Source organism: Gossypium raimondii, chromosome 8 (assembly GCF_025698545.1).
Source record: "Gossypium raimondii isolate GPD5lz chromosome 8, ASM2569854v1, whole genome shotgun sequence".
Taxonomy (NCBI): domain Eukaryota; kingdom Viridiplantae; phylum Streptophyta; class Magnoliopsida; order Malvales; family Malvaceae; genus Gossypium; species Gossypium raimondii.
In genome coordinates, this window is record NC_068572.1 from 46,206,973 (window position 1) to 46,227,747 (window position 20,775).

The 20,775-nt window shown below is 32.5% G+C and overlaps 2 protein-coding genes across 4 annotated transcripts; one reads left to right on the forward strand and one right to left on the reverse strand.

The window, feature by feature from the left end:
• Nucleotides 1–2,892: 2,892 nt before the first annotated feature.
• LOC105791687 (E3 ubiquitin-protein ligase BRE1-like 1) lies at nt 2,893–12,889 on the forward strand. 2 transcript variants are annotated; one of them, XM_012619886.2, is made up of 19 exons: nt 2,893–3,796; nt 4,742–4,903; nt 5,030–5,108; nt 5,372–5,599; nt 5,710–5,871; nt 7,764–7,957; nt 8,039–8,122; nt 8,227–8,346; nt 8,443–8,629; nt 8,733–8,893; nt 9,009–9,080; nt 9,280–9,356; nt 10,048–10,242; nt 10,558–10,630; nt 10,704–10,790; nt 11,524–11,661; nt 11,730–11,944; nt 12,037–12,202; nt 12,412–12,889. In XM_012619886.2, exons 1-19 carry the CDS (start codon nt 3,686–3,688, stop codon nt 12,544–12,546), a joined length of 2,646 nt encoding a protein of 881 aa, XP_012475340.1. In that variant the 5' UTR covers nt 2,893–3,685; the 3' UTR covers nt 12,547–12,889. The 2 variants fall into 2 exon arrangements, with proteins under 2 accessions (XP_012475340.1, XP_012475341.1); XM_012619887.2 differs by having other exon boundaries at nt 2,894–3,796; nt 11,742–11,944.
• A 1,445-nt stretch (nt 12,890–14,334) lies between these two features.
• On the reverse strand, nt 14,335–17,385 carry LOC105791689 (autophagy-related protein 3). 2 transcript variants are annotated; one of them, XM_012619890.2, is made up of 10 exons: nt 16,960–17,384; nt 16,686–16,756; nt 16,482–16,598; nt 16,236–16,399; nt 15,848–15,933; nt 15,700–15,751; nt 15,536–15,601; nt 15,282–15,409; nt 14,900–15,002; nt 14,335–14,599 (listed from the first exon to the last, which is right to left on the reverse strand). In XM_012619890.2, the coding sequence occupies exons 1-9, from the start codon at nt 17,118–17,120 to the stop codon at nt 14,906–14,908; spliced, it is 942 nt and encodes a 313-aa protein (XP_012475344.1). In that variant the 5' UTR covers nt 17,121–17,384; the 3' UTR covers nt 14,335–14,599; nt 14,900–14,905. The 2 variants fall into 2 exon arrangements, with proteins under 2 accessions (XP_012475344.1, XP_012475345.1); XM_012619891.2 differs by lacking the exon at nt 14,335–14,599 and adding an exon at nt 14,606–14,776 and having other exon boundaries at nt 16,960–17,385.
• Between the last annotated feature and the right edge of the window lie 3,390 nt (nt 17,386–20,775).

Consider the following 20,775-nt stretch of genomic DNA (forward strand, 5'->3'; position numbering starts at 1 on the left):
TGTAAAAAATAATTACAGGATAAAATTTATATGTTTAGAATCCTCAATGAATCTATTTTCAAGAGAAACAAACGAGAATATTTGCATTTTATACAATAAGATAATTAATTTTTAGTGAAAAGAGGTCAGAACTGTCGAGCAGTGAAACAGGGGAACTTTAAAGAATAAAATGTACTATTTGGCTAAACAAAAAATTCTGAAAATTTTATCGTAAGAAGATATGTGAATCTAGTTTTGGGGAAAATTAACGGTTCTTAATTTGGAGCTCTGTAGCTCTGGGTAAAAATAATTTGGTGACTCTGACTCGGAGAGACAGTTTTAAGTATACATGTAAGTGAATAGTGAAACTATAGAAAATGTTATTTCTAAGGGGGTTATGTACATTAAGGAAGTGGAATGGAGAGGAGGAGGAGGAAAATTGGAAGAACATATGAATGATTTATGTATAATTGGCCATATGCTCGATTATAATCGATAAACGATTGAAAAGAAATGATGTTTATAATTGTGCATTATTAGTTATGGTTAAAGTTCATGTGAGAAAATAAAGTTTCATAGTATGTATATGTGGTATACTTGGTATATGATTTGGTAGGTAGCAATGTCAAAAAAAGGTTTATGAATTAACTCATGTTGGTAAGTTTGATACATGAATAAATGTGGTGCTTATCCATGCTTATAATGCTTATACTATATGTTTATTTGGTTAGCATGTTTGGTGTGTATGCTTAGGCTTTGGCCAAGTTGTGGCTGGATTATGCCACATTAAATTTATAAATTTATGCATTGAGATGGTAAATGTGTAGATGGAAATATGCTTGTGATCATAAAAGGGTGGTAAGGTTTAAAGTTTGTAATCTTTATTAAAATGAGTTATCATGTGGTTAGTCTTCAAAAACACTAGCTTGCGACTATGGTTGAGTGTAATTTTTATATCTAGTGTGATATGCATAGGAAACGAGAGTGGAAAGGAAACGAAATACTAGGTTCATGCTTGAAGTGTAAAATGACACAAAAAGGGGATGTTAAGTTAAACGATAAATATGTATTAGTATTGAACTTAATGAAATTGAACTGTACGTGAATTAAATGGAAATTGCAAATGATATGATTTGAATTAGATGAATTATTGTGGTATTGAAATGTATATTGGTTTGAGAAATTGAATTGAATCGTGAACATGAGAATCGTGAATTAAATGAAATGGAAATGAAGTATTGGATTGCATGAGTATGTATTGGGTCTCAGAAGTCCTATTTGTTACAAATATAGTATTTTGAAGTTATAACGTAAAGATTTATAAAAGCATGTTAAAAATTTGAAGAATTTAAATTTGAAAGAAATTTTATAACTCGGTTTAACATGTTTATAAGTGTATGTGTTCTAGTAATGCCTCGTACCCTATTCCGGTGTCGAATACGGGTAATGGGTGTTACATTACCCATCATTCAGTGGCGCTTCCCAACCACTAATACACGAAAATAAGGATTGAATATGATAATGAGAAAGAATTTATTAATAAAAAAACTAAATAAACATGTTATTATAATAATATCATTATTGATTTTTTAGTATACTCCAACATCCACGTTTTATACTGCTCATAGTTCCACAAATTTAGTAACTCGCCAAATTTCATTAGAGGGCATGATGACCTCCTTCGCTGTATTCAGTCCATTAATCTCTTAACCTGAATCGAGATCAGGTTAAAATTAATATTGTATGTAATTTAATCTTTAAAATTGGTTCAATTTTATTAACTTAGTTGATGTAAAAATAAATTTCCATTAAACAATATATTTTACAGTATATATTAACTAAAACATATGTTATCATATATGATGCCTTAAATATTAAACAGTATTTTGAAAATTTTTTACCACATATAGATAATATATATATAGATACACACGGTACCATACTATTTTCAAATACTGTTTAAATTTAAAAAGAAAAACAACCGTCAAATTTTAAAAAGATTAAGGTATATATATGGTAACATATATGTGAAGTTAAAATATATACAGTAAAGAAATTACCATATATATGGTAATCAAATTAAAATTTGTTTAAAATTTTATGGTATATACAGTAAATAATGCAGTTAACATAATTTAATATATGTTAACTTGATTAACCACAATTTTAGAGTACTATTATACGGTAATAAAATGTTTGACCCAAAAAGAATATTGCAAATTAAAATTAATAAAATTTTGACCCAATTAATATATGAAATCAATTGTATATTTGACTTATTTTTGTCAATATTTTGACGGTAGAAAATATTAAAGAATTTAATGGTAACATGTATAATTTGTGCCATCATTTCATAATATTAAAGAATTTGATATTAATAATATCACATTAATAATTTATTCTTAAATTTCAGGATTTTAATTTGAATTTAAATTTTCAAGATGAAAATGTTGATGTGGCATAAAATTATTGGAAATAAATAATATCCTTGTTTCATGCAATTCATTCCCTTTGATATGGATAGATATCATATCGCTTATTAGGAAAAAATACTCCTGTTTAAGCAAATTTTCAAATATCTCACCTTTATCATAAATTGAGCGAACACTAATTTAATTGGAGAAAGAAATTATTATAAGGTTATATATGACTTTCTAGCATTGGTAATTAAATTAAAAGTTTCAAAATTGATGAAATCACTTCGGTTGATATTTATTTTATATAATTTTATGCAAATTTAAAAATTCAAAATTTCAAATAAGAAAAAGTTACTATAATAAAAAAATGGATACTTAAGACAGCTCCGGGTCGAACTTGGAAATCCTCAAAATCACATTTGTGGCAAGGTAACTACCAATACAATACATAAAACAAAATCCCATTTTGACGCAGTTTTAGGCTTGGCGGTAATTCGATTCAACCCGCTAAAAGCAAAAGCCACTCTATATGTTACTGTGACAGACACAACACCGCGCCACATTCCACAATCGGCAATAAGGTTTCGAAGCTCCAATGAAACCCCCCAGCCCTCCTCAAACTCAGTCCTAACCAACCACTCCATTCTCCTTCCACCCAATCACATTGATTCGGTCTCTCACTCTCTTCCCTGCTTCACACCTTCCCACCTCTTCAGATTTTTTGTTTACGAGATTCCTCTCCACCCACCCACCCACAGGTCTGTGTATGCTTGGAAATTTAAATACAAAAACTGGGTTTTACCCTCAATTCCGGAAACTAGTTCTATGACATTCACGAAAGTTTATACTTTTTCTGCTTTGGTGAAGCAAGTTAAAATGGGTCAGATATGTTATAGGTTTAACCACAACTCACAGATTGTTTATTAAAATATATATATTATATATCTGCAGCGAGAATCGACCTTCCAAACATAGTTTCCCGTTTTTTAATTTTTCCTTTTCCAACTCGACCTTTGTTCTATCGGGTTTTCAGATAGAGAAATGGTGATTTCTTTTTCAGATTATAATTTCGATAAAACTGGGGTTTTCAGTGTGAAAAGCTGACCAGTTGGGGCTTTCAAATTGAGGAATTAGGGTTTCGAGCGGGTAATTTCGCTAGGGTTTTGTTACAGGAAATTCAGCCAGGTTTAAATTCTGGTTTATTTGGGGTGGATATTTCTACTTGGCCTTTATGTGATTAAAGGTTGTTGGGTGGAATTCTAGGGTTTTTAAGTGTGGGGGTGGGTTCAATGGGGAGCACTGGTGAGGCTGACCGAAAACGGCGTCACTTTAGCTCCATATCGCCCACTGCTGTTGCCGCAAAGAAGCAATCCTTCTTGCCAATTTCTGAGGAGAAGAAGGTATATTATTTGTTGATCATTCTGTTAAACCTTTTTTATTTGAACTGATGATATTTATGCTTGCCCTGTTACTTATGTTTTCTTAAATTTCAATTTGAAAAATAATCAAAATTGCGTAATCTCTGACTTGCAATTTTTTATTTATTTCTTATGAATCAAATTTGGCATTGGTATATTAGCATGGAGTATGCATTCTAATCTCTTTTATGGTATTAAATTGATGCATGGATATATCACATATGGTTTCAATTGAATGCTTGAATTTGAAATATTGATATCAGGAATATGAAAAGTTCTCCTCTTTTGACTTGTGAGGATTTTTTATGCTAGGTTCAATGTTTAGTTGCTGCTTTGTTCCCAAGTGACATGGATTTAATGCAGGTTTATTTGCTTTAATTGTCACTTAGTCTTTTGCAGATCTCATTTACCTCACTGTAGTAATTATATTATTTGTACCAATCTTCGCATTTTAGCTGTATGTTTTTGGTTGAGCATTGCTGATTCGTCAGTCTCTTGTGTGCTGAGTGAATATGGGTGACTGTTGTTTATTATGGGACAGGGTTTTGCTTGGGTAGGTTGATTGGTCTGTGGAAGTTTGGAAGTTGGACTTCGTTAACTTTTCTTTAAAATATCTTCCTTTAGAATCGGAAAATGGAAGCTCGAATTTGGCATTAGCTTTATGTTTGCTAAGGCGCATTATTGCTTCTCTGCAAAACTTATATGTTTTATAAATTTTTTATCTATGCTTCTATATTTTCCTGCTTTCAATATTTTGAACTTTTTGTTTTGCCTTTTTGGGTTGTTGAATTTCGGATTATAGTGTTTTTGGGAAATAATTAATCTGTCTTGACAAGTAGGTTTCCAAGTTGAAAATATTTTCTTCCTATAACTCATATTTTTGAACCTTCTCTTTATGCCACCTCCTTTTTTGTTGGTATGGTGCAGCTTGATACTGCAATTCTGCAATTTCAGAATCAAAAGCTTCTACAAAAGTTAGAGGCTCAAAAGGTTGAGTATTCTGCTCTTGAGTACAAGTTCATTGAACTGAAGGAGAAACAAAAGTCATATGATTCCACATTGAAAGTGGTGAATAAATGTTGGGAAGCAGTAAGCCCCTATCCTAACTGTTAGACAATTTTATGCATTTTCTGCTTATTAGAAAAGATGGAAGCTGTACTTGTATCTTTTAGGTCTTTGTTTTATATGGAAATTGACATTAACCTTTTACAATAGCTAATTACTGACTTGGAATCAAATTCCACCAACACAAGAGAGTCTATCAGACAAGTTGTTGGACGTGCAGCCAATACGGGTGAGGATCTTCTGCCAAGTTTTGCTTTCTTTTATTGTTGTTATGGGCACTTGTAATGGACTGTTAACGGAATTCCAAGGACCATGCTTTCTTTCTTGTTATAACTTATAGTTTATATGGTTGAGTTGGATTTTTTGTTTAATTCTTCTGGTGTCATATATATGTGTGTGTATGTATGTATATATATATATATAGAGAGAGAGAGAGAGAGAGAATTGTTTTGCAATTATACTTGCTGAGAAGGCTTTTGTGGCACCATGTAGACGAGGCTCCTTCTCCTACTGAGGATGCTTTTCTTAGCCGACTTATGGAAACAGGTGCAACTGAAAGTTCCTCTTCAGATAATCTCGAGCAGATTAAAGAAGATCGAGAACAGGCTGCTTCTGAAAAGACTAGGAACATTTTACACAATTTAGTAGTTTCCATTAATGATTTATGGTGCATGAAGGAAGGACTATATGCTGCAGTTCGGAAAGAGCATCCAGACAATGGTACGCGTTCAGGAAAGTGTATATTGTGTACTAAGTCTTCCCCAATTTTTTAGTAAATTATTTTTAGTGGTTATTACTCAGTTAACCGTTTTAATGTCTTGTTATGCTAGGTTCTTGCAGGCAGAAAACATCTATAGAACTAGAATCAGATGTTAAGAATCTGAGGTTAGCAATAGGTGATATTCATTTGAAACATAGATCTATGGTGAGAGCATTGCAGAACCATAGCGATATCGATGCAAAGAATAAAGCTGAGCTTAAACGACTAAAAGGTAACCTTTTTTATGTAGTCAAAATTGGTATGTTTATACGCAATTGAGAAAACATCATCATCATCATCATTGGTTTTCTGGATGTTTACATTATTTGTTGCCACCTAAGCAGATGTAGCATGCTAGATATTTTCTTAACACATTTGTGACATAGAACTTGCATGTATATGGTGGCCTGGACAAAAATCAGTGTACGTGACTGCAATGTAATTATGTAAAATAGATTTATTACTGTGTGATGCATGGATGATGATTTATAATAATTTTTTGCAACTAAATCAACAATGTAAAAGAAAGTTCAAGAAAATTTAAGTTAAAGACATACACATCCTTGTTTGAAAAATCTTGATAATTAAAAATAATGGTTCTAATTAAAATTTATTAATATCATTGCTAATGCTAGAAAATAATTAGATTAATAGAAAATAAAAAAACAATAAATTTTACTATCAGAGCATAACAATATTTCAAATGCAATATAAAGGTAAAATAAAATTCATGAACAAAAAATATCATGTGTAATTTGGACATGATATATGAAAAAAGACTTCACCAAATAAATGTGAAAGCAATTTTTTAATTAGAGTTATTACTTTAATCATAATTATGATTGAAGTGAAAAAAGTACATCAAAACATAGTGTCAACTGAGCCTGTGGTGTAATGTAATGGTCATTGAACTGAAATTTTGGTTTGCATCAGGTTCTAGGTTCGATCCTTGGACACCCCTACCATATTCCTCGTATAAAAATGCCCTATAATTATGATTTTAAAATTAGAGTATGAACTGAGATTATATTTTTTCTTTTCTTAAAATCATTTATCTTTGTTGAAGCCAATTAACTACTTAGTGCATTGAATTTTAAACAAATTCTGAGTACTACAATAAATTTTTTACTAGAACTCGAACAATATTAAGAAAGCATAGAAAGAAATAATATAACAATTGTTAAATGAATATACTAAATAGTATAATCCTAGGGATAGCCATAATAGAAATGATTCCATGCTTACTTATGTAGTACTTTGTCATTCAATCTGTTATAAAGTTTAGAATTTTTGAAATATATGTATAGTCTTAAATAATTGATAAAGAAAAGTATTGAGAAGGTTAAAACACTAATCTAGACAAGGGGACAAAAGATAATATTCTAAATGCTAGAAAAACTAAAAATGCATTGAACATCATTAAGGTTTCAATAGTATTCTATTTACGATAGTGAATAAAAGGAAAAATTAAAGATGTTTAAGTAAGGATATTTAGTGTATTTGATCGTAAAAGGAAAGATACTTGTAATATAGTTTTTGCACCAATTTTATCAATTAATTGAAATATTTTATGTCCGTAACTATTGAAATTATTTGGTTATTGTTTCTTGTTTGAACTTGACTAATGGTTCCAAATTAATCTTATAAATTCAATTTAGGGAGACTTCTGCTATTAAAAAAATACAATTAATTTGTCATAATCAAATCAAATCAAATTAAGAATTAACGAAAAGAAAATTAATCTCATATTTGTTAAAATCCATGTAAAAGAAAATAAACATAATTTATTGACGAAATACTTCAAATTAAATCACCTCAAAATAATTTAATGGACGACACATGATGATTTTTAAGACCCTTTTGCTCGTCAATGGTATAGGCTATCCACATTTGGCAATTGCCTTTTTTGGCGTTTATAGATTTATATCATATTTATGCAATTCAGACATTTATTGCGCCTTACCAAACTGCTATATTCCTCTAATGCTGTGGACGGACTATTCAACGGGTGATAACCCTTCCGCTGTTCTAATGCCATTTATTTTTGTGTATATATATCAAAGGTATGAGATGTCATTCAAATATCTAAGTGTGGACTGTCTTATTTGCTTTTGTTTTTTGAAGGTGAATTGGAGAATGCAGCAGTGGAACTGAAGGAAACTAATTGCGAATTGGCAGCTCTTAAAGCAGAAAGAGATGCAACAAAAGGGGCCTTTTTTCCTGTCTTAAACCTCGGTAGTAAGCAGGTTGTTGGTGATAAAGCCAAAGATAAGCATAGAGATCTGCAAGAAATGGAATCTGCCCTCAAAGAGCTGATGGTAATCCCTACTTTCCTTTGACTTATCTCGTGGAGTTTCTGAATGTAATGTTAGTCACGATGATCAATTTGATTCTCACAGGAACAAGCTTCTTCCCGACTAATCAAATTAAAAGAGCTTCATGTAGAAAGGATAGAGCTGTTGCAGAAGTTGTCAAATTTGCAGGTTTTCTTTTTCCCTTTTTAATTATTATTATTTTTTCATTTATTTCTGAAATGCAGTTCTATTTATTCAGTCATATAAATTGAATGGGGATTTCTGATTGACAGAACTCATTAAAGAGCATGAAGGGTATTTCTTCTTCCCCAGTTTACCTTTCGTTGATAGATCAACTAGAAAAGTCAAAGTCAGAAGTTCTCCATTATCAAGATTTATTTGAGAAACTACAGGTTGTTACTGGTCGGTAGTTTCATTTATGCCTTTTGTTTGCCATTTTTTGAGTGCATCCGATTCTAATGCTGACTATAACTTCCTAAAACTTCTAGGCTGAGAAAGATAACTTGGCTTGGAGAGAAAAGGAGTTGAGTATAAAAAATGATATAGCTGATGTTTTGCGGAGATCATTGGCAATTGCTGATTCTAAAGCTTCTCATCTGGAGGCAGAGATACAACAGAAATTTGATGAAATAAAGGGAATTAAAGTTAAGCTTGAAGAGGTATCTAGAGAACCAGGTAGGAAGCTCTATGCTGTTTGCTCTGATGCTGAATCATCTGCAGTTTTTGTCTTATAGCTTTTCTTTTCCTGGAAGTCTACTTAAAATACTTTACATTTCAGGAAGAAAGGAAATAGTTGCAGATTTTAAAAGCTTGCTTTCTTCGTTTCCTGAGGCAATGAGTTCGATGCAGAGTCAATTAGGTAATTACAAAGAGGCTGCTGTGGATATTCATTCTCTTCAGGCTGATGTGCAATCTCTTTCCAGTATTTCTGATAGGAAGGTTGGTACTTTTATAAGTTGTGTGGTTGTTCCTGGTTTTCTTTAAGGGCATAGACATCTTTTTTCTTTTTCTATATGGGCTTACAAAGAATTGGTAAATAATTATCTGTGATCAGATGAAAGAGTATGAAAATTTATCCATCAGATCTGCCGACCAAGTTGCTGAGATACATAAGTTGCAAGCCATGGTATGATTGGTTAATATTACTCAATTATTTTGATTAAATATTTGATCATGAAACCTGTGATACGAAGATTCTTGTTCAAGTTCAAGGAAAAGATGCCTAATTTTACCAATAAAATATGCTCTTCTCAGTCTTTATGCTCTTTTTTTTTCGCGCAGAAAGAGGAAACTCAATTTGTCTATATGTATTATTATTATTACAGGTGCAAGATTTGAAAAAAAGTGACGCAGAGTTGAAATTGATATTGGAGATGCATAGACGTGAATTGACTGATTTGAGGTTGGATTATCTATGCTAGATGCTTTTCTTTATTTTCTTCTGCAGTGAATACACATGTAACTTTGATACATTGAGTTTACTTTATTCTCCTTAGAATATGCCGGATATGTAAGCAATGTTTAGACAAATCTATTTCACAAAATTTCTTCTGTTTTAGTGTTGCTTGGAATTAAAATGAGCATCTGTTTGTTCTGTACTGTAACTTTTTTCTGGAAATTATTGTTGCCTAAGGTTCAAGAGAATGTTAGTATTTGTATATCTTATGTCATACTAGTTATGCTATGCTATTATAAGTTGATGATGGAGAATATTCTCCATATTTTGGAAGAATGTCTATTCTAGACCTAAATTTAGGAAATAGGATTGAATTTATTAGTGGACTTGTTTTCTTTGTTGGGTTAGCTGAGCTTTATTGTCCCACTGCCTTAAAATCAGTATGAAGCTTATCTATATGTTTTCTAATATCTGTGGAGGGGTGTGTGTGTGTTTTATAAGTTGGGAGGTTTGATTTTGATTATCGACATCTTTGATGTTGAGAATTTGGAGTTTATATGATTGAGATTTCAGACAATTGATTGAACATTGTCGTTCTGGATTATTGGTCTGTATTACTTGAGGTGCTTACTTTGACATGGTTCCATATTTTATATGTAGTTCTGGATTTTTATATTTTAATTTTCTATGATTGCAGAGATGTTCTGGAAGTGAGAGATTCAGAATACAAGGCATGGGCCCGTGTTCAAAGTTTGAAATCCTGTCTCGATGAGCAAAATTTGGAGTTGCGTGTTAAGAAAGCTAATGAAGCTGAAGCGATATCCCAGCAAAGGTTGGCTGCTGCAGAAGCTGAAATTGCTGACTTGCGACAGAAATTGGAGGCTTCCAAGAGGTTAAACTTGCTGCTGCTGCTGTTTTTTTTTTCTTTTGAGTTTTTCCTTTATGTTTGGAAAGGGGATGTTGTCTAGACCTTTCAGGAAAACATAAAATTGTCATTTCTGCATTAGGCAAATGTTTATTTAATTAGGCAATTTCATCGCACTCTATTCTGTTGAAATTCTCATTAGCCAAGATGTAAATGTAGTGAAATAATCTACTAGGTATTAGTGTAGTTGCTTCCCATATTTATCTTCTCATCTATAATTTGTTTATCAAACCAAGGAGTATGAGAAGAGCATGAAGAGCATTAAGTTTATTGATATTGCAGGAATAAGGCTAGGCTGTCTGATACTTTGAAATCCAAAAATGAGGAAAATGAAGCTTACTTATCTGAATTAGAGGTCAGTGTTTGGTCATTTAGTCTTGCCTCTGTTTTACTATCATGATTGAGGCTTTACTTTGGTTTTTCTGTAGTCAATTGGACAAGCATATGATGACATGCAGACGCAAAACCAGCAGCTACTGCTGCAAATTACGGAGAGAGATGACTATAACATCAAGGTAATCGATTTGTTTGGTTTAGGATATTCTGCTCATTTAAAAGTTTGTGTATCATTTACTGCATTCATTTTGCTGCTTACTACCATAAAGTGATGAGTCCTGTTCACATTTTTTTCTTTTTGATATTCATGTCTTTATGCTGGCTAGGTATGGTTATTTGTTTGACTTTGTTTCAATTCCAACATCAAAGTGCCCAATTATAACTAGCTATTGACGTTGTATTTTGAACCGAAACAATTTCATAAGTTCATGGATGCTTGCATATAGGAAAAGACGTTTGACATGGAATAGAAGCTTTCACTTGCAAGCCAAACATGAATAAATAAAAATTAGAAGGAATTGCTTCATTTTCCATAAGTTTGGGGAGATGGAACATGGGAAATTGAATCCGGTGCTTGGTGTCTCTTTGGTTGTTAATTCATGGAATGAAGATTCATAGATGTTCTTCGTGCTGAGTTATCTGTTCTGATTGGACTTATGATTACTCCATGTTAGGATTTTATCAAAATGAGAATTCTGAATTAACCTTCGAAATATATCAGGGCTATGGAAATTTTTGGCCTAATAGATGGATTTGCTTATTTTGTTTTTGGCCCAACAGGCTTTGGACTCTAGGTTCATCATGCTATTCTGTGACATTTACATTCATGTAGAGTACTTGTATGTTTCTGTTGGTTTACTTGAATTTTTGCTCCTAAAACTTGATCTAGTCGCTTCAATGGTACCTTTTCAGCTTGTTTTGGAACGTGCAAAGGCAAAGCAGCTGCAAGATGCTCTCCTCTTGGAGAAACATACCATGGAAAAGGAGATTCAACAATCCAGTGCATCCCTCAACTTCTATGAGATGAAAGCTGCAAAAATCGAGGATCAGGTATACTCAACTTATTTTGTATAAAATAATCTTCTGAAAGCAATATGACGTTTTTGATCCTTGAGCAGCTGGTTTTGCAGCTGAGGTTCTGGTCAGACCAGGTTCAGAAACTTGAAGAAGAAAAATCCCAAAAGTCAGTTTGGTTAGAAAATACACAAACACTATTGTCAGATGTGAGAAAATCATCTCATCAAGCAAGGGAGTCACTGGAGGAGTCTCAATCTAAAATTGAGAAAAGTCAAGTGGCATTGGCGGACTTGCGGATAGAATTAGAGAAGGAAAGGTAAAGGAATTTGTTAATATTTTCTTTAAATTCCCTCTGTTGTAAGTGCATGGAGTGAATTCACGCCTTTCCTCACTTTATTCATCCATTAGGTTTAGCAAGAAAAGAATTGAGGAGGAATTGGAAGTGGCGAGAAGGAAGGTGTCACGGCTTCAAACTGAGATGGAAGGATCATCAACTGTGGAAAGGCTTCAACAAGAACTTAGGGAGTACAAGGAAATACTGAAGTGCAGTATCTGTCTTGACAGACCGAAAGAGGTAAATGTGCAAATTTTTTAATCATTATTTCCAAGTGGCAATTGTTCAACAAGGCCCTTCATTGTTTTAGCTCGAGTTTTTATTCTTTATTCAGCACTGACAATAGGATGGGGTGCTTTTGTTTCAAACAATGCTCTCATATTTTGACTTTTTTCTTTTTATCATCTCTCTCTGGAGTTACTTAAGAGATTATTTATTCCCTTATTCAGGTTGTTATTACAAAATGCTACCACCTCTTTTGCAACCCTTGTGTTCAAAAAAATATTACTGAAAGTCGTCAGCGCAAGTGTCCAGTGTGTGCTGCTAGCTTTGGTGCTAATGATGTTAAACCTATTTATATCTGAGATTGGAGCTCTCATAAATGCAATTTGGCAAACACAAGGACTCACAGGTTCCCATGTATTCTTCTTCTATTAGAGATTTGTTAGAAAAGAATCTTGACTTGAACTAGAGGGTTCCTGCTCATTTTGGTTAGTGCAAATCCCAACAGGTTTTCTTGTTTGGCTCCAAGTTGTTGATTTTACTTAGTAATTTTATTGTAGTAATTTTATTGTATTTGCGTTGTTTGCCTGTTCATTTAAGTGCTTGGAGCCAGTATTTGCAGACTAGTCACTCAGAATCGATCAAATTCAATAATCCAAGGAATTCTTTTCCCCGCTGGAAATAATATGGAGTTGTTATTTAAAATTTTGGCTGCTTGTTGAAAGAAAACATTTAGATGTTCTCTTATTGTTTTATGCATACTGCAACAAAAGAACCTTTGTAATTGCATGACAGCATTTTCTTTAAAGAGCAATGAGCGATAAATTATTGAAATTTCGTGGCAAATTCTCTAGAGAATTCTCGGGAGCATTTTTTGGATTTCTTTCTCGGATTTTCTTAGGGTGAATTAGAGTCCGAGTTATCATTGAGTTTTATTACTTTTCAAGTAAAATACAATGATAAATATATAATTTTGAAGACTATTTAAGTAATTATGAGTTTTGATTATTATTTATATATTCAAATTAAATTTTACAAACAATTTATATTAATTTATTTTCATATGTAAAATAATATTAAAGATGAATTACATAAATTATTTTACCATAACTTAAGTCGAATGTTTAATAATACATAAAATAAAGATGCTTTATTTAAGTAAATTATATTTATTTAATAAAATATTTATAATTTAAATTTATATAATTTGAATATTATTTAAATATATATTTGTTACTTTATTATAATTTCATATCTAAAATATATATTTTATTTTCTCAAAATACTTTTTAAGAACAATTATAAATACCAAATTAATGAGCAATGGCAAATTATTGGTAGCAGAGGCGACCATACTACTTAGTCAGAGTCCTTTATCCAAGCCTATTACATTTTGCAATACAAACCAAGCTAAATGCAGTATGCTGATGATTAAATTAAGAAATTACCTTTGGAACTAATCTATCTGTTTCCATAGGAACATGAGATGAGTATATACAATTAAAAGCATTAGTGAGTTGTCTCATTAATGGGCACGATTGTCAATTTTCGCATCCATACGTGCGGTAAATAATAGTCCTGCTCTTTAGACACAACTTTGACCATACGCACATTTCTGATGATTGATATTTGTAGAGAGATTTCCCACTTTTTTAAGGCTACAAAGTATTGTCCATTAGGAGTCAGTCCATCTCAGGTGTGGTTTAAATTCAAGTCACGTTAATTGCATTGCAATTAAAGCTTTGCCTCCTCTTGTAATTCACAAAAAAAAAAAAAAAACAAAAACAAAAAAAAATTCATAAAGTGGAAACATCTCAATCACCAAAGAAATCTCGTACCATATTTACCCATAATTGTCATGGGTGCAATCCTACTAGGTTGGGATTTCTTTGGGGGATGAAGCACTCCCACTTCATGAACCTGCCGCCACTCTGACAGAGTTACTCTATGAATTTAGTCGGGCTCTGACAAAGGACGAACACCCCAAGAATACAACACCATATGTCTTGGGGTCCTTCGGCACTTCGCAGACTTCTTCCCAAAGAGTTGGAAATCCCTCAAAAAACGATGTACTTGTTATTCTAGTATAACCATAGAGTAGCCTTGCTAATTCACAATCGCAAATTAAGTTTGCCACGTACAATCAGCTCTTTGATACGAAACAATATTTGTGGAATGAAAAATTTCCAAATAAAAAAGTCAAGAACAAAGTTCCAGTCTGATAACAGAGACAGCATATTTACAAGTGTGGTGGCCCTGAGTAGGGTATGAACTAACGAACGAAGCAAACACCGTGGGAACTCAGTAATTCAGTCAAGCAATGCATACAAGGGTGATTATCATGCACGGGATATGCATTTACAAGCAGTTGCAGGTATACCCAATATGATCCATCAATAAATTGTCAAGCCATAGCTGTAGATTACAAAAATAGGGTCCGAGTTTGTCAAGTAGCATTAAATGGAGAACATATATAGTAAAGGCATGAATATACTTTATAAAGATATTTTGGGGGGTTATGAGTCTTATGACCCCACATGTACTGCTGGACTTTCAAGACCATTGCAGAATTATGCCTGTGGGATCATAAAACTGAAAAAGAAAGAAATGAAGTTATTGGTAACCATCAGACTAAGGCAAACTGCTTATGATACTGCTTATTGGATGAATAATTGGATCTTAAGCCAAGAAAGCCTTCATTTATTGATAGTTTACCTCTAATTAAGTGCTGGTGCTGCCAAGATCAAAGTCCATGGTGTAGTCATACTCAATTGTCGGAATTACAGAGGCTACAAATTTCAAGAACAAGAAAAGATACCTGCAATAGTTCAAATGAAATAACAATTCATGAGGAAAAAGTCACACCATGTAAAATCTAATCTATTGGAGAATTGCTTCACAGTAACAATCTAAGTAATTGCAGTAGAGTACCCAAAAGTAAATGTATACTGCATCTTTAAGAGGGTAAGAGAAGAATATTATGATTGTAATTGTAAAGGAAAATCGTGCCAAAAAGTTATCACACCGCACACATGTTTTCTCAAAAGTGAAAGGGTCAATTCCAAGCAATTTAGAAATGAGAGGTCAAAAGTTTTACTTATCAACTTCAGGTTCTACTCCACGTGACATAAGCACATCAATGATCTTTTTCATGACAGCCCCATGTCTGCATGGATGTACGGATGCATGCTTCCCAGGTAAGTGAGGATGGTCCTCAATAGTAACCTATACCAGTAAATTAGCATAGAGTAAAAAACATCGTCCAAATTCCTAATGAGCAAACTAAAATCTATACTCCTACCACTTAAGGAAGAATGAGAGAGATAATTTGAATTAGTAAATACAGCCTACCGTTTTGTGTGCATGATCCTGACTAACATCCTCCAGAACAAGCTCTGGTTGTAAGAGCATCCTTGACTATAAACAAATTCAGATGAGGACAACATTTGCAGCAATATCAATTAGTTCAATATTTGAATACACAGCTGTAAAAACAAGGATTCTCAAATACCTACCTCATCATACCCAGTAAGCCACACACGAGGAGTCTGATAGTATTTATCATACCTACAAATTTGATAATGTTTGTCAAGTTTGAGATTTCATAACAAAATCATAACCTGAAAATGAATCCTAAGCATGTTGGCACCAGAATTGTCTTACGTGATGCTGACATCATAGGTTCGGGTCCGTAAAATATTGTCATCATCAGGCTCTTGAGCAACAAGATATGTTGGTTGTAAAGTAGCCTGCATTGATCAGAGACATATCAGATAAGTACACAGACATTTGAACCTCTAAAAGGGAAAGAGAAATTAGAATCTATATCCTTGAGGACAGGTTTGCTAAGCATAAACCTATATCCTTGCACCTTATCACAACATAATCCCCCCCCCCTCTCTCCCCTCAAAGGTATTAACCAAGATATGTAATATTAAGATAATATTAGAACTCTGATAAAAGGCTAATCTAAATCAACTGGTTACAAAAAGAAAAAGTTACTCGGCTAGTTTTTGAATCTCAGAAATCATATAAGTTTCTCAGCACTTACTGCATCAGTCTCAACAAGATTGTCAGCTTCTTCATAATCAGCCATGTCGGGTATATCTTCTTCGTCTTCACCAACCCCAAAATAAGAAGGTATTGATCTTACAGCATTCTGCCTTATTTCTAGAGTCTCCATTGAAGGCAGGTTTTCCTCCACATCATTTTTATCTGTCAGGAAGATTAGCTGTGTGAAGTCCATAATTTCATCCTAGAATCAACACAAGCATAACCTCAAGGAAGAAGATAATACCTTTGGGTTTACCATGAGTTGCCAACCAACCATCATTGTCTTCATTATCAAGAAGAACCTCTCCTCCTGCAGCTTCATATTCTTCTTCCACTGACGCAGCCCTCCTTAGGCAGGGCACTAACCACAAAATCACCAAATAAAATTACTAGTACTAATCAGATATGCAATTCAAAGGAAAATTAAGTGAGATGGTGGTCAATTTACCATTTCTAGTAATCAAGTATTGCTTTTCGGGCGGTAAATAGGACTTCCTCTTGCTTGGCTCTCCAGATTCCCTAGTATTCATAACAATTCACTGAGTTAAATTGTTATACCATGAATTATGAAGCTATACTACAAATTTTCCCCAAAAATATTAATCCATTAATATCGATGTACAATATGAAAATATAAAAGGATTCATATAATTCCAAAACTACTAAAGCAAGTTACAAACAAAGAAATAAAGATACATATGTTGATAGTATGGTGAAGATACCAAGACCAGGTAGGGCATTTGGATACGAGATTATCACCAGCCAGGATGAACTCGGAGACGCTTAAAACTCCTTTCTCTTTAAAAGCAGAGACTGTTCGAGGCCCTGTTATTCTTTCCACAGTTCCTTTGAATGCCTCATGAATCCTCTGAGAAAGTACCATATTTTTTCCGAATTTCTTGATTCAATTTAATGTACGATCAAAGGAGAGAGGATATAATCAAAACCCTAGCGATTCAATCGAAGTCGAAGGTTGAAACCCTAGAGATCCCGGACGGACGAGGTAGAGAGAGAAAGGGATTGTCGAATGCGCTTGCGTTGTGGTGTTGTGTTGCGTAGGAAAAAATAATAGCGTGTGGCGTATGAGTTCTACCATCCGTGAGCCCGTCGGACATCGCAAACCCGATGGTCTGCCACGGACAGCTGTGATTGATTAGTCGCATGTGTAGGTTAAGCCTCTAAATTAATACTTGGGTAAATTTCGCATTTAATCAGCTAACTTTTGTAAATTTTTGTTTGGTCACTGAAAATAAGAAAAATTCTAATCTAGCACTGCCTTAGATGGTTGGTTTTAGCCCCTCACCCTTAATTTGGCTAACGGGGGTGTTTCTATACTTTAGTTTCTCAATTTTAATAAATTTTTATTTTGGTCAATAATAATTCAATTTAGAATTAAAATATTTCATTTTGGTGAGTAATATTCTTTGCAAAAGTCCAAGTTTTCTCTCATAAAAATGAAGGTAATTTCTCGTAAAATGTAAGTTTTTCTTTTTTACTAGACTAAACTAAACTTAAATTTAAAAATGGAAAAATAAAAGAAATTAAAATGAAAAATTTGGTTTTCCTATAAAACCCTAAACTTTTCTCAATAAAAATCCAAATTTTCTTATTACTACAGAAAAATTAAAATTAATTCAAAAATAAAAAATAAAAGAAATTAAAAGATAAAATGGTTTTACCTATAAAAGTCAAATTTTCTTTTTTTTTTCTTTTTTTGTAAAAATCCAAGTTTTCTCCTATGAAAACTCAATAATTCAAACTCAATAATTCAAGAAATTATTTTATGGATCCTTCCCACCACATTATCCATGGTCCATTTCCAATTATTTAATGACATTTCAACCCTTTTTTTCATGTCATTAACATATAATTTTGGTAATTTTTTTACCCTAAACCTCAAACCCCGAACCTTGAACCTTAAACGCAGGCTTTTTTACCCATATATTATAAAAAAAATAAAAATTTCGAAAATGGTATCCCGAACCCATTAATTACGGGGATGGGTTGTTTTAGGTGGTGGAGGGTGGTACAGAGGAGGCCTTACCCATTTTTTTTGACACGGACGAATTTCTGTTAAAAAATTTCTCTTAAAACAATTTTATATTAGGTGGTACCTTGTTGATTGGCGGCACCAAAAAGCATATTTTATACGGGTCATATAGGGTGTCGGTTTGGTGGTGCCATATTGGCAGGCGGCACCAGTGGTGCCCATGTCAAAGGCGGCACCCATTTTGAATTTTGCTAGACATTAGGCAACAAAGAACACATCTCGAGCAGTAACAAGAAACTTAATAAAAAAAAAACCCAAACATTGAACGAATGCACGCACAAGCACACCAAAAAAGAAAACTTGTGTATGGTCTAATATGCATCAAAAGTTTTATGTTTGGTCGGTCTCTGGGATATTGTAAGTTCATTACAGCAAAGAGGAGAATCATTAAGTTTTAAAGGACAAGCAATGTATAGGCACCATTTGGTGCTGCCTCTGACATGGGCACTACTAGTGCCGTCTGTCAATATGACACCACTAAACTAACATCGTATATGATCCGTATAAAACATACCTTTTGGTGCCGCCAATTAACAAGGCAACACCCGATATAAAATTGTGTTTAATTTTTTTATAACAGAAATCTGCCGGAGTCAGAAAAAATGGGTGGTGTACATCTGCACCACCCTCCACCAGCTAAAACAACCCATTCACATATTTAATCGGTTTGGGATACCATTTTCAAAAAAATTATTTTCTTTTATAATATATAGGTAAAAAAACCTTAAACCCTGAACCTTGAACCCTTTATTAGGACCAGTAAAAGAGATATCAAAATTACATATGGTGAACTAATTAGTTTCACCCAAAAAGAATGATTAAAAATTTGTCAAGATTTAAAATTACAAAAATAACTCAAGAAAGAAAGATATCAATGTAGAAAGGAATCATTCTGCCACCAATTTGACATCAGGAATGAACCTTCTTCTTCAAAAACATGTTGCCCTGAAAAGCCAAAAAATAGGAAAAAGAATATTTCAGAATATTATAAAAAACCTAAATATAAAAAATACGAAAAGGAAAGAAATAACAAAAAACAGAAAACAAAATTGATAAAACAATAAAATGTTATAGATGTGGAAAACCGGGACATATATCAAAATATTGTAAAATCAAAAGAAAATTCAATAACATAAATTTAGAAGAAGAGATAGAACAAAATTAAATGAAATCCTATTAGAAACAACTTCTTCCGAGATACATCTCTCAAATGATGAATTACAAATAGAGCGAATTACATACAACATCCCGTCTTACGGAGATGAAAATGAACCTTCTATTAATATGCTAACTAAAGATCAAGAATTTATGATAGAAGTTATTGATAAAATTCAAGACCTAGAGCTTAAAAGAGAATACCTTTTGAAATTAAAATCCTCATTAAAAGATAAACCAGAAAAAGAAAAAGAAATCATTTCTAGTCAATCACAAATGTATAATATACAAGACATAATATTTAATAAATATGAAAAAATAAAACCAAGACAAATTACAAACTCTGAATTACAGTTGAAATAAAACAGATTAAATCAAAACTTTCTCAGCTTAAAATAGAACAACAAGAAATGAAAGAACAAATGAGGTCCTTAAAACACGAAACCTCAGAAAAAAGTTCATCAGAAACTGAACCTGAACCTGAAGAAAATACACAAGAATATATGATGGTTCTAACTGAAGTATCTATTCAAAGATATTTAATAAAAATAAATATTGTCATAAATAATGAATTTCAATTAGAAACAATAGCCCTTTTTGATACAGGAGCGGACCAAAACTGCATTAGAGAATGAATAATTCCAACAAAATATTATAGTAAAACATCAGAATCTCTTAAGGCTACAAATGGTAAAAAACTAAAAATTACTTACAAAATTCCCAATGCAGAAATATCCAACAAAGGTATAAAATATCAAACATGTTTTTTAATGGTAAAAGATGTTACCCAAGATGTCATATTAGGAACCCCATTCATATCCTTACTCAAACCTTATAAAAATAATTCTATCTCCACTAAAGTTTTAAACACTAAGGTAGAATTTCCTTTTGTAGAAAAACCGAAAATAAGAAATCTCAACTGTTAAAATCTTTATCCATTCATAATGGACAAATTAATAATTTAATTAATTACAAACATAAGCAAATCTTTTTCCTAAAAGAAGAAATATGTTTTAAAAATTAACTGAACAATTAAGAAAAGAGAAATACAAAAAGAATAGATCAAATCAAGAAAGAAATAGAATCAACAATTTGTTCTGACATTCCTAATGCCTTTTGGAATAGAAAGAAACATGAAGTAACATTACCATATGAAAACGATTTTGATGAAAGAAAAATACCCAAAAAAGCAAGACCTATACAAATGAACAAAGAAATGGAAGAATTTTGTAGAAAAGAAATACAAGGCCTTCTTAATAAAAAATTAATTAGAAAGAGCAGTTCCCCTTGGAGTTGTTCAGCATTCTATGTAATAAAAAATGCAGAACTTGAA